The sequence below is a fragment of the Anopheles ziemanni genome, chromosome 3 (assembly GCF_943734765.1).
Source record: "Anopheles ziemanni chromosome 3, idAnoZiCoDA_A2_x.2, whole genome shotgun sequence".
Lineage (NCBI taxonomy): Eukaryota > Metazoa > Arthropoda > Insecta > Diptera > Culicidae > Anopheles > Anopheles ziemanni.
Genome location: NC_080706.1, coordinates 5302561 through 5317220, shown reverse-complemented (window position 1 = coordinate 5317220; position 14660 = coordinate 5302561). Strand labels below are relative to the sequence as shown.

The window sequence follows — 14660 nt, the reverse complement described above, 5'->3', positions numbered from 1 at the left end:
TCAACTCTTTAGAATCCGCTAAATGGGATTCGAATCTTTGGAATCCGTCTAGGGATTCAATCTTTGAATCTTCCGAATCCTGATTCTGCCAATACTAAATGTAAACATTGGCAAAGCAATTTCACCCAATTCTTCTCGCTACGAACGATTGAAGCAAAGGAACGATATAGAAACTATTCTACACTGTAAAAACAAAGTTTTATTACAATCATAGTTTGTGCATTTAGTTCATAAACCATTGCGGTGATTGATACACGACATCGTCGAAGAAAACGTTACATTGAGATTTGGTAATTCTTTGTGCCCTGTTATGATACTCGGCATGTTCGCGTGTCGTATTCCAAGTTTTATCTAAATTTAATATCGTGTATTATAGATAGTTCAATAGTTTGGTGTGCCGCTGAGTTAATATTAGCAGTATACAAATTGGATCGTAAACCAGGTAAGTAATTCCTTTGCTACGAGAATGTTTTGCGAAAAATAATCTCCGTGAAGAATGGTACACGCGGTATTATTACGATGATGTAAAGTGGACGCCTGCGCGAAAGGATCCGAGTTCCGGGGAACTGCTCATGTGTACCATCTAGAAAAGGAATTCTCAATTTAGTGCCTCAGTGTTAGTTAACCAAACCAACTACGACTGTGTGGAGAAAAAGGACGAACTGTCTAAGACTTTCACCACCCGCGCTGTTACCGCTGGTCTGTTTTTCGGGTTGGAAGCATTTGTTTGTTTTAACTCAAGCAACATCGTGCATTTGTTTTGCTCACGAGCTTCGCCGTGCTCCGGGATCCGTCCGACGAAGCTCCGTCCACTGACGAGACACGCGCATTACCATTCGCCAGCCAAGTCAATCCCGGGGAAAGAAGAAAGATTTTGTGTTTAGTTTTCCCACCCAGGACAGTGTGTGATCTCGTTCCGTGGGGGGTGCACTGTGTTTCTTTACTCGTTCCGTTCGGTGTTCGTATCCGAATGGGTGAGTTGCAGTCATGAAGGGACTGGAACCCTTGCGCCATTGAAAAGTGTATACAATTTGTTTCTTCTTTCTTTCCAGGATCGATAATTGGTTTGAAATTTGATGGTACCTCGTAACACATTCTGTACCAGAATGCTGTGTTGCTAATACATTGGATTGAATCGGAGGAAAATTGCTAAAATCCCCGTGTGGAGCGTGGTGCACACAATTTTATGCGCTGCTTCAACCGACCTGATTGAGCTCAAAAATGCGAATGGAAAGCAATGGCGGTAACAGCGGTGGCACATCGCCAAAACGTAGAACAAACGTGGTAGGCAATGGGAAAAGTAACCTTCGCCATCACCAGCATCAGCATCATCAACCGCATCACTATGCCAACAAACAGACGGAATCGAGTGTACTTGACGGAGGAACAGATGCAAATCCAACGTCGTCGACAGAATTGCCTCCCTCGTCTGGGTCATTTTTGCACATATCAATCATCAAACTGGCTCTTGGCAGCCGTTTGCTCGTAATAGCACTTCAGATCATGGCCAATCAGCTGCTGCCGGATCACGATGCTGGCGTGTTCATTGCGCCCCGTGATAAGGATGCTCCGGAAAGACCGCTGGATGCGTTAGTGCGGTTCACGCTCGGTGGATTAGATCGATGGGATGGCCAGTACTTTCTGCATATTGCCGAGCACGGTTATACGTACGAGAACACGTTGGCGTTTTTCCCTTTGTTTCCGTTCATTCTGAAGATCGTCAGTAGTGCTCTGAACAGCACCGATGTTATCACCTTTATAAGCTATCGCGAGCTATCCCTCGTTCTTGCTGTCCTCTTCAACATGGTCTGCTTCATCGGGGCTGCCAAAGCACTCTATAGACTAAGCAAGCTGGTGCTGGGCAGCAAAAAGAAGGCCGAGATCGCGGTACTGCTGTTTTGCTTCAATCCAGCCTCGATCTTCTTTACCGCACCGTACACGGAGAGTTTGTTTGCCTGGCTGTCGTTCGCCGTGATGTACCAGTGCATCGAGGATGTTACGTCCGTCTTCATCACGATCCCACTGAGTCTATCTATCCTGTCCCGTTCGAACGGCATGATCAACATCGGGTTCGTGCTATACTTTGCCATTCGGCGCATTGTGGCCCAGTACAACTTCCACAACGTGATCTGCATTTGCTCCCGTCTCTTCACCATGCTCATCATCGTACTCTTTCACTACGGAATCGCACAGGTGTACAACTACTACCTGTTTTGCTTCGAGCAGAAGTTTAACTTTCCGGCTCACGTTCGAGAGTACGCGTCCGAGCACGGACTCATCCTGGCAGGCAATAAGACGGAAGAATCTTCTCCCTGGTGCACAAACCTACTGCCACTCTCGTACTCATACGTGCAAAGTCACTACTGGAACGTAGGGTTTCTTCGCTACTACGAGCTCAAGCAGCTGCCAAACTTCCTCCTCGCCCTACCGGCCATCTATCTAACACTAAGCAATTCCTACCGCTACCTTCAGGAACATTGGGAATACGCCGCACGGTTGGGCCTTTTCCGTGTGTCCAAGAAGCAATTTAAAATGATGCGTCCTTACGATCGACTCGCGCTCGTGTTCGTCGTCCACGCGATACTGCTTACGCTTTTTTCGCTGTTCTTCGTGCATGTGCAGGTCACGACTCGCATCCTGTGTGCCGCCAGCCCCGTGCTGTACTGGTACGCCGCGGAATATTTCACCGGCGAGCGAACGTTCATTAAGCGTCAAGTTATTCGGAAACTTTCCAAGCAGGTGAAGGACGGCGATGAAATCAGCTGCACGCATGTGACCAACCACGTCGATTTGAGTGATCTCCTGGACATTCGCTGCATGAATTGGCAGCAGCAGGCGATTTTGGGGTACTTCGTCGGGTATACCGTCGTCGGGACTATATTGTTTAGCAATTTTTATCCATGGACATAGAGAGAGCGTAACCCAGATCGTACTTGATTGTTAAATGAACTCTACATTTTAACATTAGTATCCTAATGTCTTAAAAAGGAAGAAACCTTGCGCCTAGAACGAAACTGGTTGCTGAACCAATAACCTTGCTCTACATTACGGTTTAACACTTATCTCGTGCCTTTTTCGCTCTTACATTATGAATACTACCAAACTATGGATAAAAAGTCGTAAGAAACCTAGCAAGTGAACTCTAAGGTTTACGCCATCGCAAAAACCTATCGTCATGATCGATATATCAGCATTGGTGTATGCTGCGTTATCTATTTTGTTATATGCTTCTCGGTCAAAGAATGTTAGCTTCAATTCGAAACAATGCCAAATTTAAACTTAGTCAATTACATTTATTTATAAAACGGTTTGCTTTAGTTTCAACATAGTTATACGAAGATAATTAGATCGTCTTCCATTGGATCTCTTATATTTGAGCGAAGAAAAAACAGCAAAAGGCTTTCCAAACAATGCCGCGAACGAACGAAAACCATACACCTTGTTTAAGACTGTGTTTCTAAACGATAAGTAGACTAAATGCTAGCTTTGTGAAGCTAGCATTGGTTGTAAGCAAAAGACGCTTGTAGCTAGACTCTTCATATATCCATTTGCTCGAGAAAGGTACCATTTACAAAACTTGCCTTGCATTACCACCGAATTGGGGAAGACAAACTATTGCCATATGATATTGGAAAACAACATTATTTCACCATTGGCACAATTGAATTGAAAGCCAAACTGAACGAACAAAATTTGCTCCGCGGCTGCTACGTAGAGACAAGGCGATATTAGTTGTGCGTTTAGCAAAGACAGGTGTTTTTGGGTCAACGTCAGTCCTACAAAGCTGTATGTAGAGAAAATAAACGAATATAGTTGAATGTAAACATCTTACATTAAACCCAACATAATATGGTTTATAATTATTAGACTTAACTTTACAAAAGCAAACAGTGAGCTGACTTTATCGTAGTTTATTCAAGTAAAAAACGAACCATTAGAGTGAAACCAACGACTTTGTTGGAAAGCGAAGCAAAGTCCGTCAACGAAATATAAACGATCGAAGCTATTCTATATTGAACTCGTAATTATACATCAAAATCAATCCGTTATACATGTACACCTAACAAAACTGGAAACAATCAAATCAATTTCTCGTTGTAGCACTAGGCAATCAAGCGAACTTAACATATGCAGTGAAAGTCATTCTTTCCATAGAACTAATTACTGAAAACTTTATCACCCCTCACCGGAACAGATGTTGTAGTTTATACAAAAAAAGTGCAAACAGACCACAATTGAACATTTGAATTAAAGGTAGTTTAAAAGGGGCAACCCGGGACAGAACAGGAACACTATATTATACAATATACGTAGGTTTTAGGAGACCAAAGCGATAACAATTGAGTTAGTGATTAGTTAGAAATACAGAGTGAAACAAATATTAAAGCAAATCAGCATAATCAACTAAACTAGTAAAACGAGAGAACTTAAATTTGACGTTAACTTCATTCATAATCCATCCTCTTAGCAAAAGATACCATTAATCGAGCAAGTTTAAATATTTCTGATAATACAAGCAAATTTTACAAAGCAACAGTTTTTATAACTGTGCGTTATATTAAATAAAAAAAATGTAGAAAAAGTCATTTAAAGCAGAAGCATTAAAAAAGATAATGAACAAAATAACCGAAAGTCAACATACGCATTTTACACTATTTGCATAGAAGTTTGTTCGTTTTCGCTTAGACGTGGAAAGTCTAATTAGGGTTTTATCTATTTCAAGTGTTCTTCTCTACTCGATGTGCAATATCGCATGCAGTTTATCTCGTTTCATAAGTTTCATAGGGACTAATCACGAACAAAGAAGGAAGTATCTGTTAACTTAACCACTATTTGTTATCATCTTCACACTAGGGGACCACTACAATGGATGGAAGAGCTTACGAGTATCCTTGCGATGTATCTTTCTTCTATATTTAAATCAGAACAAGATTTAAAAAAAAACAATACCTTACTATCTCGGGGATTTTCATCGTTCATCAAGACCCGTCGTTATCGTAACACTATCTATCAAAAATAAAAAGTCTAGTCATTAAGTTACTGAACACTTGTTACATTTACCCCGTTCATACCAACTGTTGAGCAAAACACTATAAGCCACTAATAGCGACTATAATTAGTGCGTTTCATACTTCTGAAGTCGAGAAACTAGACAATACCTAGTTAGTTAGTTAGTTTAGTTATGCTGGTAGACTAGTTCCGATAGAAACTCAGACTTCGCTACCGTTCGCTCTATTGACAATTACTAACAACTTCAAGCGTAACAATATCATGTTTAAAAACACACGTTTATTATAAATCGATCAAAATAGTAAGAAATAAAGATGCAAAGTCTGACAAAAGCGAAGGAAATGTGTCCCTTTTTCTTGTTCCCGTATTCTTTTCAAACTGTTCATAAGAAAGAGCGGAAACAGCTTGTGCCATTCATGATTTACGTTTCTCCTCTTCAAGATACACGAGATGAGTCGCCGGTCAGAAGAACACCGATCGAGACACCGCGAGCATCGAAAGCAACGATCCCGTTCTCGTTCTCGAAGCCCATCGTCAAGAGAAAGCGGTCATGGTGGTCAAACCCTATCGTGGGAGTCAACGGAAGAGACAAATTTGATCAACTTTTCCTTTCTCGACTACAAGACGGAGCTGAACCGTGTGCTGCGGGGATACTGTGCTCGCGATCAGTTGGTGGATGATGTGAACGATTTCTGGCTATTTGTGAACAAATACGAAACACTACTGAAGCGTACCGGCCAACCAATTCTACCGAATCCACCAAACGAAGCGCAGAAAGAAAGCTACACCGGGCGCGTGCCATCGGAGTACAACAAAGCACTAGGTTGCTGCTTGGCACTGAGGGTTCCGCTGGAGGAATTAAGGGGACGTCTGGGAAACAGCAAAATCACCCGCACCAAACTGCTCCAGTTGCTGCAGATCGTGGCACATTATTTGGACTTCCGGCAACGGGAGAAGTTTAATAAGCTCCGCAAACTTCGCCAGGCTCAGGCAAACCTGCCCGTTGCGAAGCACCGCGAGGAAATCGTTGAAGCGGTCCGAAACGAACGCGTGGTCGTGCTGGCCGGTGATACGGGCTGCGGTAAGTCCACGCAGGTCCCGCAGTACCTGTACCGGGCGGGATATGAGCGGATCGCCTGTACGCAACCGCGTCGGATCGCTTGTATATCGCTGGCGAAACGAGTTTCGCACGAGCTGCTGGCCGAGTACCGAACCGAGGTTGGCTATCAGATCCGGTTCGAGCGTAGCAAAAATACGAACACAAAAATTATCTTCATCACCGAGGGACTGCTGTTGAGGCAGCTGGCCAGCGAGGACAGTCTCGAGCAGTACTCGGTCATCATTCTCGACGAGGTGCACGAGCGCCATCTGCACGGGGATTTCCTCCTCGGAATCGCTAAATGTCTCATACGCGCCCGACCGGACCTGAAGCTCGTGCTTATGTCGGCCACGATCAACATCAAGCTCTTCGCTGACTACTTCTCCGAGGAGGAAGCTCGCATCATCGAGGTACCGGGACGTCTGTTTCCAATCAAGCTCCACTATATGCCCCAGCTCCAGGACGTCCCAGTGGCAGGAAGTTCCGGTAAACGCTCGCAAACCGATCGTCTCAGTCCGGAACCCTACCTGCAGATCCTGCAGCTGATCGACCAGAAGTATCCACCGACGGAGAAAGGTGACGTGCTCATATTTCTCAGTGGGTTGAACGAAATAACGGCCATCGTCGATGCGGCCCGGGAGTACAACGAGAAGAACAAAAACTGGATCATACTCCCGCTGCACAGTACGCTCTCGATCGCCGAGCAGGACAAGGTGTTCGACTATGCGCCGGAAGGGATGCGGAAGTGCATCGTGTCGACGAACATCGCCGAAACTTCCGTCACGATCGATGGCATCCGGTTCGTGGTGGACAGTGGGAAGGTGAAGGAGATGAGCTACGATGCGACGACCAAGATGCAGCGGCTGAAAGAGTTCTGGATATCGAAGGCATCGGCCGAACAACGGAAAGGGCGAGCCGGTCGAACGGGACCCGGCGTCTGCTACCGTCTGTACGCCGAGAAGCAGTTCTACGACTTTGACGCTTACACAACGGCGGAGATTTTAAAAGTCCCCCTAGAGTCGTTGCTTTTGCAGATGATATCGATGGGTTTACCGAACGCTCGACTGTTTCCCTTCATTGAACCGCCCCCGATGGACAACGTCGAGAATGCGATCGTTAGCCTGAAGGAAGCGGAAGCGTTGACCGAGGATGAAAAGCTCACACCGTTGGGGAAGGCGTTGGCAAAGATTCCGGTCGACATTGGCATTGGGAAAATGCTGCTCATGGGTTGCGTGTTCCAGCAGTTGCAGCCCGTGCTGACGCTAGCGGCGGCTCTCAGCGTTCAGTCACCGTTTACCAACCGAGCCTACAGAGATCCCGAGTGTGAGGTAAATACCAAAAGCCGGTCGAAGAAAATTATGCCGTGCGTGCTGACTATATTTGTATTTGTTTTTTTCCCCACAGAGAGCCCGTAAATCACTCGAGTCGGACCACGGGGATCCCATTACCCTCCTCAACGCGTACAAGGAATGGCTGGAGGTGAAGCAAACGCGCACCGACTACGGTCGCAAAGGGGACGATCGGCGTGGCGAAAATTCCAAAGTCTGGTGTCGCCGGCGCGGCCTCGAAGAGCAACGGTTCTACGAAATCACCAAGCTGCGCAATCAGTTTCAGGATCTGCTGCAGGACTGTGGGCTGATGGAAATGCAGAACAATGATAATCTTTCCAGCGCCGAACGGGCGATTCGGAATGGCGAGCTGCGGCAGCTGAAGGAACTGCGAAAGGCCCACCGTATGGAAGCACCTCGGAAGCGAAAACTCCTTAAATCCGATCCCTGGGGCCTTGGCGGGGAAGATGACGAGGAGGTGGATGACGGGAAGGTGGACATCCGGGATGTGGAGTTTCGGTTGAGCCACGACTCGTCGAAGTTGCAAAACCTTGTGTCGGGTGCGACGGCTTGCAGCTATCGGGATCTGATGACCCTGAAGCTGATTTTGGTCAGCGGTCTCTACCCACAGGTTGCGATAGCTGACGAGTTTAACTACTGCAAGGTAAGTATTTTTCAGAGGGAATTCCACGAATATTTCAATCAGATTCCTTTCCGCATTTCCAGAGTTTATCGGAGCAATTTTTCCACACTCGCTCGAAACCGTACGTCTCACTGCATCCGATGAGTTTTTTCGGCAACAACGCGCAAATACTCCAGCTGACGGACAGTGAAATAGAGGAGAAAACGGGTCTGTACAAGTCACGCCAACCGCTCAGCTCACGGCACCAGATCGTTTGCTATCTGACCCTGCTCGAAACGAACAAATCCTACCTAACCAACACGCTGCGGATGCCGGCAGCACAAACGTTGCTCCTATTTGCACACACGATCGAGACGAACGACACCTGCTCGCGGATCGTGTGCGATCAGTGGTTATGTTTGGACATTCCTGCCCCCGAAAGTGGCCAGGCACTACTCTTAAAGGCGACCAAGCTGCGGCGCCTTTGGAATCGTTTGCTGGCAGAGAAATTAAAAGGTAGAGGGCACAAGGAGATGCCGTAGTTAAAACTAACTTGTTTTGTTTTTTCGCTCCAGCCCTCACTGTAACGGCAGATGGTGAATTGACGAAGATTGAACGAAATGTTTCGATCGAAGAAATGAATCGTGAACTGTGGTCAAGCTTGGCCCAGTTCATGAACACCGAGGTATGCTACACCATCAAAAAATTGCTTCCGGCGGATCTGAAATCACTCTTCAAAGGACCACAGAGACTCGTCGACGGTGACGATGACGACGATCATGAGCGAATAGAACTGCCCGATCCGAATCCTTTCGCCGAAGATTTCCAACCAATCTACAACGAAACGAAGGGGGGTATCCATCTGACCGAAAATGTTACCTACGGATGGTACGTATTCCAATTTAGCTGCTTGTTTCAATCAGTTAATTTTTATTCCTCCCCTTCCAGTATCGTCGAAACGGAATGGAGCATGCAGATGCAGCAGGATATTCTCGAGCAGGACTGGGAGTGTAAAAATTGTGGCGGAACCTACCAACTCACCGGGTTGCAAAAACTCCAGCACGGCAGCATCTGTAAGCCGGTTGAGGTCAAGGAGGAACGGGACCAAAATGTACTGGCAATGGAAGGAAGTTCGTCGAAAAAACACAACGCAAACCGATACGAATGTCCGAACTGCGGTCGCACCTTAATGTTAAGTGCAATTGAAACGCTAAGGCATAAAAAAGCATGCACTAAACAAATCAAACAAGAGTTGCCAGATAAAGAATCATAAGTTAAAATGTAAAAGATACCAAATACCCTAATGGTAATATAAACAGTACTAATATTACAGCCCAATAAACGGGACACTTAGAAATGAATGTATATATGCGTTACCTTTTTCCGTGGTTTTATTCATGTATATAGATAACTTTGGCTTTTACAATGATTCAGATCAAACTGCACGTGGAATATACCGCCGCCAACCGCCGCATTACAAATATTGACTACAAAGTGTTCAAAATGTCTATCATCCTACGAGGAACATCAAGCTCTGAGGCTCCTAGGAGGCTACTTACATGTGACCGTAAACTGAAGTAAATGCCCGATCAACGCTCATCGTGATTGATTGATAACCTCTTTGCTGTTCAGATGTTGTTTCGAAATTCGCCAAATGAACTCGTCAAAACAGCTAGCTTCCGTATCGTTAATTCTTGGTGCAACTGGTAGCGTTGAAACGTGGGAACGTTCCAGAACAAACATGTCTTTTGTTGAACTCGTATTGTGATTATTGTTGTTTTCCCCTTATAACATTTACACGATCACACCAACTACCGTAACATCTTTTGGCACTGTGTAAGACATTCTGATTTTCTGAAGCAGGATTTCTGTTATTCCTTTGGCGGTTTTCAAACGCCATGAACTCGATTGTGTGTGTGTGTGAAAAAGATGCGTTGCGTGAGCTGGGCGTGGCATTTATTTGTTTTATCTCTACGAGAGTCAGCGTGTGGAAGAAGCTCTTCGACGTATCCTTATATATGCTTACCTGGTTGTATTCAGCTGTCTTCTACATCTACTGCTAGCTACTATAAGTGCACTGTAGCGCTACTGGTAAAATGTTCTTCACTTCACTAATCGCTTGAGTCTACTCGAGTTTGTGGCTAACATTACCTAAAGTTTGTTTGTTTCATGTTGGATTTTCTTTTTGCTTTCCTTTTTTATATTCTCTCCCGAGCCGACGACGAGGGCTATAAATGTTATAAATTCTATCTCGCACTTTCATCCTTCCGCACAATGTATTGGCACAATTCAGGACATCGATTAACATCTAATTCGCTAACTGTTGTACACCTCGACATTTACTTTTTTTGTTTGCGGTTGATACGTTTCCTTGTTGTGTTACAATTCCTAAATAGTCGCATTTGGCATTTGGTTTTTGATTATCTCCGGTTCATTTGTGCCGAGTTTCATGCTGTTCTACTTTCTTCCCAAGCGAGCTTCAAAGTCTCATACACTAAGAATTGTTAGAAGTGAATTTAACGTTGAAGGAAAGATCTATCCCAAACGCTATCCCAAGAACTGTATTTAGCCGAACGAAGAAGTGCGTGACCGAATGTGAGTTGTCATATTGTAACGGCAAAGGGTTGAGAGAGGTAACTTTCACTAGTCTACTAAATGGTAAGGAATAGACACGTCGTGGGAGGAATAGAAATCTGTTCTTCAAACCGTGATTCTTTCAAAATTATCCACTTGCTTCTACACTTGTTTGTTTGTTAACTCTGGTTACCAAGAGCCGAGCTCCAGCCGCTACAGCCTGCTCTGTTTCTCGAATATATTTTTCAAACAGTAAGTCATCTTTGCGCGCGACGATTACCGGGGCATGCGGATAAGCCAATGTTCAATGTGATATCGAATCGAATGTTTCTCCCTTCGTTCTCGGACCCCCAAACACTACCGTCCACCCGGGGGGAACACTCCCCACTCGTAAGCAGAAGTGCTCAGTAGTGTTTTTGCTTCACTAAACATTAGTAATCGTGCGCACACAGTCGTCACAAGCTCAGCTTCAGCGCCTTCCGTTGGCTCTCCAGCTTTAGCTCCAGCATCGTGTACGGTATGACCGAGATGACGAGCAGGATCGCAAGGATGATGATCTTCGGAGCCTCACAGAGCACTCCATGGCCAGCGAAAGTGATGGCCAGGCCGAGGAAGCGTAAAGCCTGCAACGGGGCGGTAACTTCGGCGAACTTGTTCGGGTGCGTCGTGGTGGTCAAAGCGAACAGTAGCGTCTCCCACACTGCATTGCATACCCCCCAAGCAGCGGGAATGACATACAGCACGGCACTGTCGTCTCGTGATGGTTTCCAGCGGAGAAGTACGAGCAGCAGGCAGGCGTGAAACAAGAATCCGGCCACTAGGGAAAACAAACAAATGTAAAATGATTGGCGTATGGAGCTTACGGTTTCATTTAGAAGATAGCTTACCGATAACAACGACACGCTTCGTGTGCCTAAGAAGCATGCTCAGGGTGCAGGCCGCAATTAGCTGCATCACACCCATTCCTACCAACGCTCCGGCGACACTGTTCGGTCCAAGTTCACACGCCACAAATGCCTGCAAGGAAATGAATCGAGCATAAACCCGATGAGTCTGTTTCTTCAAAAAGGTGTGTGTGTGTGTATGTGGCACTTACCTTCATAAAATCCGCCATCATGTACGCCTGCTCGGTACCGACGAAGTAGGCAAGTGGCCCGGCAAACAGCAACGTGTCGGACATTCGACGAATCGAGTCAAACTTGACATTAAACTCGATCTCCGTCGTGAACGCCGTCACGATGAAGGCGAGCACGCCGAACACCAAGTAGATGCCCATCAGGGGCGTTGCTCCCGTGTAGCCCTGCAGTTTCATTTCATTTCCTAGTGCGCTACTGTTGACCGGGATGTTCCGATCCCACACCGGGCACAGATGGGAACCGCAAATCCGTTCGCCGTAGTCATTTGTTTGGAACATACTGTACGGAAAGCGGTCGAGCAGTGGGCGGGAGCTGTCCCGGCTGTCATCACTGCCACCGGAAGGTGTGCTGCTGGAAGGGTTGGTGGTGAAGGCTGTTGCCTCCTCCCCCGGAGTGGCCGGATCCGGTAGTCGAATGTTGTAAAGAAAGTACATCGTTTCACGCAGCGTCGGCATCGAGGGAGTGACAATTTTTGGCGATGACGCCGTCGTAGGTTCGTGCTTGGTGGTGGTGCTGCTGCTTGGGACCGTGGTGTCTTCTTGCGCCGCTGACATGGCAGTCTCGGGCAGGGAAATGAGCATATCCCGCTCGAGTGGCACGTATCCTCCGAGGTCGCTGCTCGCGGAGAGGTTCGGATTCAACTGCGGCACCGTTCCGTTCGGTGCCCCTGTCAGTGCCGCATTAGGAACTGGTTGCGAAAGGCTCGATATGTAGTAGCATCCGATTCGGTTCGATCCCGAGGCGCAGGTAAGCACGAACGCAGCCACAACCGTGCCGACGATGATACCAAAGTCTCCGGCCGCCCGAAACCATCGTCCAAGCCGGCGGACCTGCTCCTCCCGGCTACACAGCAAACGATGATCGTCGTAACTGTCCGCGCTGACACCGGCCGTACTAGTCCCACCACATTCGGGCTGCGAGCAGCTCAACTTGCCCGCCATCGAAACTAGCAGCGCCTGCTTGCAGATCACCGACGGACCGAGCAGCATCCCTAGGAGAAGATAACCGGGCACGAGGGACAGCAACACTGGGTAGATGTGAGCCGCCAGGAACAGACACAGGCCACCGTAGCTCGCCGCCAGCACGATCGAGTAGCCAAAGCGTTGTACCAGCTTCGTAGTCGCAAGGCTCATTACGGCCGTCACGGCGCAGCAAAGACTGAGCAACCCCGAGCCCACGTCGGGGCCAGCGGCAAGCCACGATTCCTGCTGGAACCAGGTCGAGTTCGCTCCCTGCAACACAACCAGCGGAACCAGTGCCGTGCACATAAATCCGTGGGCGATGGCCACTAGCACGAAGTTCTTGGTCACCCGCGAGCGGACGTGCGAGGGAATCTTGTGCCGGCAGCCGTAGCTACGATTCTGCACCGTCAGCAGCTTCCGAACCGAGGTGGCGCCGATGGAACTGTTAACCGAATCCCGCCGATGTCGATTTCCGAGCGAGGAAGATTGGAACTGATAGGTTGGTGCGAAAGTGGGTCCTACGGAGATCCGGTGGCTGCGATTCGATGCTGGCGAGTAGTTAGTTAGGTATTGCTGTGCACATAGGGATATACGATTATAAGCATTCGACATCACCGCTCTAAAAGGTCGCACAACTTACGTCTATTATTGGATCGTCCCATATGTGATGGGCCTGACCGGAACTTCTTGTTCGCATAACCTTTCGCGAGCCAGGCGGACATTTCTGCTGGAGAAAGCTCTTTGCCGCAGCAATCTAAAACGTTAATAGAAAACAAACACATTCACCGCAATGTTTATACTCGATTGATTTAATCCTCCCACCCGTCTGTCTCACCTGTTGCTTGTGGATGAAAACCGGTCGCTCCAGTGTCCGGACCGATTCCTTGTCCCGTCCAAAGTCTCGCTCGATGATCCTTTCTCGGGCCAGCATACGTTCCCGTTCGACGAGCCGCCGTTCGAGCTTCTCCGTCGACAGGTCGCTTAAATTTGGCAAGCTTCCCATGATGGCGTTCTGAAGGACACCTTCTATCGTTCGTCTGCTCGTTCAATGGTGCCTTAAATTTAATTCTGCTATAAAGCACCTGTCGTGGGTTTCATCGTTCTCTCGGGATGTGTGTGCGGAAAACGATCTGTTGAGATGTCGGAAAACGATTTGTTGTCAAAAAGAAAGTATGGTAGTTCTAGTAATCTTGGAGATAACGACACCTTCAATAACAGTTGATTGTAATTCGTGGAAAACTTGTTTGGAACTTTTGAAACCTCTCTATCAACTATGGATTGATATTGCATAGTTCCTTGCTCTCCATGCCTACTATATTTTTATTTGGATACAGTTTCCTAACCTTTTTCTTTGGTTGTCTATCTCTACTGAAATGGTGAATGCAAAGACAATTAACAGACAGGTCGGGTCAAAGCTGTTTTTTGCTCCGCCATTTTTGTGACAGTTGGTTAAAAAAGTGTTTACAAAAATTTCCAGCTTACTTGTGGGAGGTCTCCGCCAAAATCTTCGCGAAATAGGTAGTTGGTAATTCTAGATCACAGTATCCATGGTTTTGCGAATAGAAACTGCTCTTCTGTGTGAAATCATGGAATATGGATCCTTTTGCTCGCTGTGATTGCCGAAATTAAGTGTGTTGGTCTGCCTTATACGGAGCCTTCCTCCAGAACATATTTCGAACGCCTCAACTCTTTGTTCTGTTGATGAAACATACCAAATTTGCAGTTTTATCCCACTTTCTTCGCTGTTCGTGAGAAGTAAACAAAATTTTAACCAACTGTCTAAAATTTTCCCACGGTTTTCGGCTCGTTACATGGTATGCTGCGACCTGTCTGTTAATTGTCTTTGGGTGAATGCCTGTTTTCCTTAACTCCTTCCCGGAACAAACGATGCGGTTTTCTTTCCTTCCAAACCGGGTCAATCACAATATG

At 46.8% G+C, this 14660-nt stretch overlaps 3 protein-coding genes across 3 annotated transcripts; 2 read left to right on the top strand and 1 right to left on the bottom strand.

Moving 5' to 3' along the window:
* Positions 1-1221: 1221 nt before the first annotated feature.
* Positions 1222-2910, top strand: LOC131289422 (GPI mannosyltransferase 2). The gene has a single exon (XM_058318674.1). The coding sequence runs from the start codon at positions 1222-1224 to the stop codon at positions 2908-2910; it is 1689 nt and encodes a 562-aa protein (XP_058174657.1).
* A 2550-nt stretch (positions 2911-5460) lies between these two features.
* LOC131289419 (probable ATP-dependent RNA helicase DHX34) lies at positions 5461-9332 on the top strand. The gene is made up of 5 exons (XM_058318669.1): positions 5461-7437; positions 7514-8101; positions 8164-8575; positions 8635-8947; positions 9008-9332. Exons 1-5 carry the CDS (start codon positions 5461-5463, stop codon positions 9330-9332), a joined length of 3615 nt encoding a protein of 1204 aa, XP_058174652.1.
* Positions 9333-11088: 1756 nt separating this feature from the next.
* On the bottom strand, positions 11089-13734 carry LOC131288148 (uncharacterized). The gene is made up of 5 exons (XM_058317261.1): positions 13567-13734; positions 13372-13485; positions 11730-13304; positions 11521-11650; positions 11089-11450 (listed from the first exon to the last, which is right to left on the bottom strand). The coding sequence occupies exons 1-5, from the start codon at positions 13732-13734 to the stop codon at positions 11089-11091; spliced, it is 2349 nt and encodes a 782-aa protein (XP_058173244.1).
* Positions 13735-14660: the final 926 nt, after the last annotated feature.

What these genes read in the sequence shown, in the direction of transcription:
- LOC131289422 (XM_058318674.1), top strand. Translation starts at nt 1,222, where the DNA reads ATGCGAATGGAAAGCAATGGCGGTAACAGCGGTGGCACATCGCCAAAA.
- LOC131289419 (XM_058318669.1), top strand. Translation starts at nt 5,461, where the DNA reads ATGAGTCGCCGGTCAGAAGAACACCGATCGAGACACCGCGAGCATCGA. An exon ending in ACAGAGATCCCGAGTGTGAG is followed by an intron (nt 7,438 to 7,513) that starts GTAAATACCAAA and finishes TTTTCCCCACAG; the next exon opens with AGAGCCCGTAAATCACTCGA. An exon ending in ACGAGTTTAACTACTGCAAG is followed by an intron (nt 8,102 to 8,163) that starts GTAAGTATTTTT and finishes CCGCATTTCCAG; the next exon opens with AGTTTATCGGAGCAATTTTT.
- LOC131288148 (XM_058317261.1), bottom strand. Translation starts at nt 13,734, where the DNA reads ATGGGAAGCTTGCCAAATTTAAGCGACCTGTCGACGGAGAAGCTCGAA. An exon ending in TTTTCATCCACAAGCAACAG is followed by an intron (nt 13,486 to 13,566) that starts GTGAGACAGACG and finishes TTAACGTTTTAG; the next exon opens with ATTGCTGCGGCAAAGAGCTT. An exon ending in GGGACGATCCAATAATAGAC is followed by an intron (nt 13,305 to 13,371) that starts GTAAGTTGTGCG and finishes CTATGTGCACAG; the next exon opens with CAATACCTAACTAACTACTC.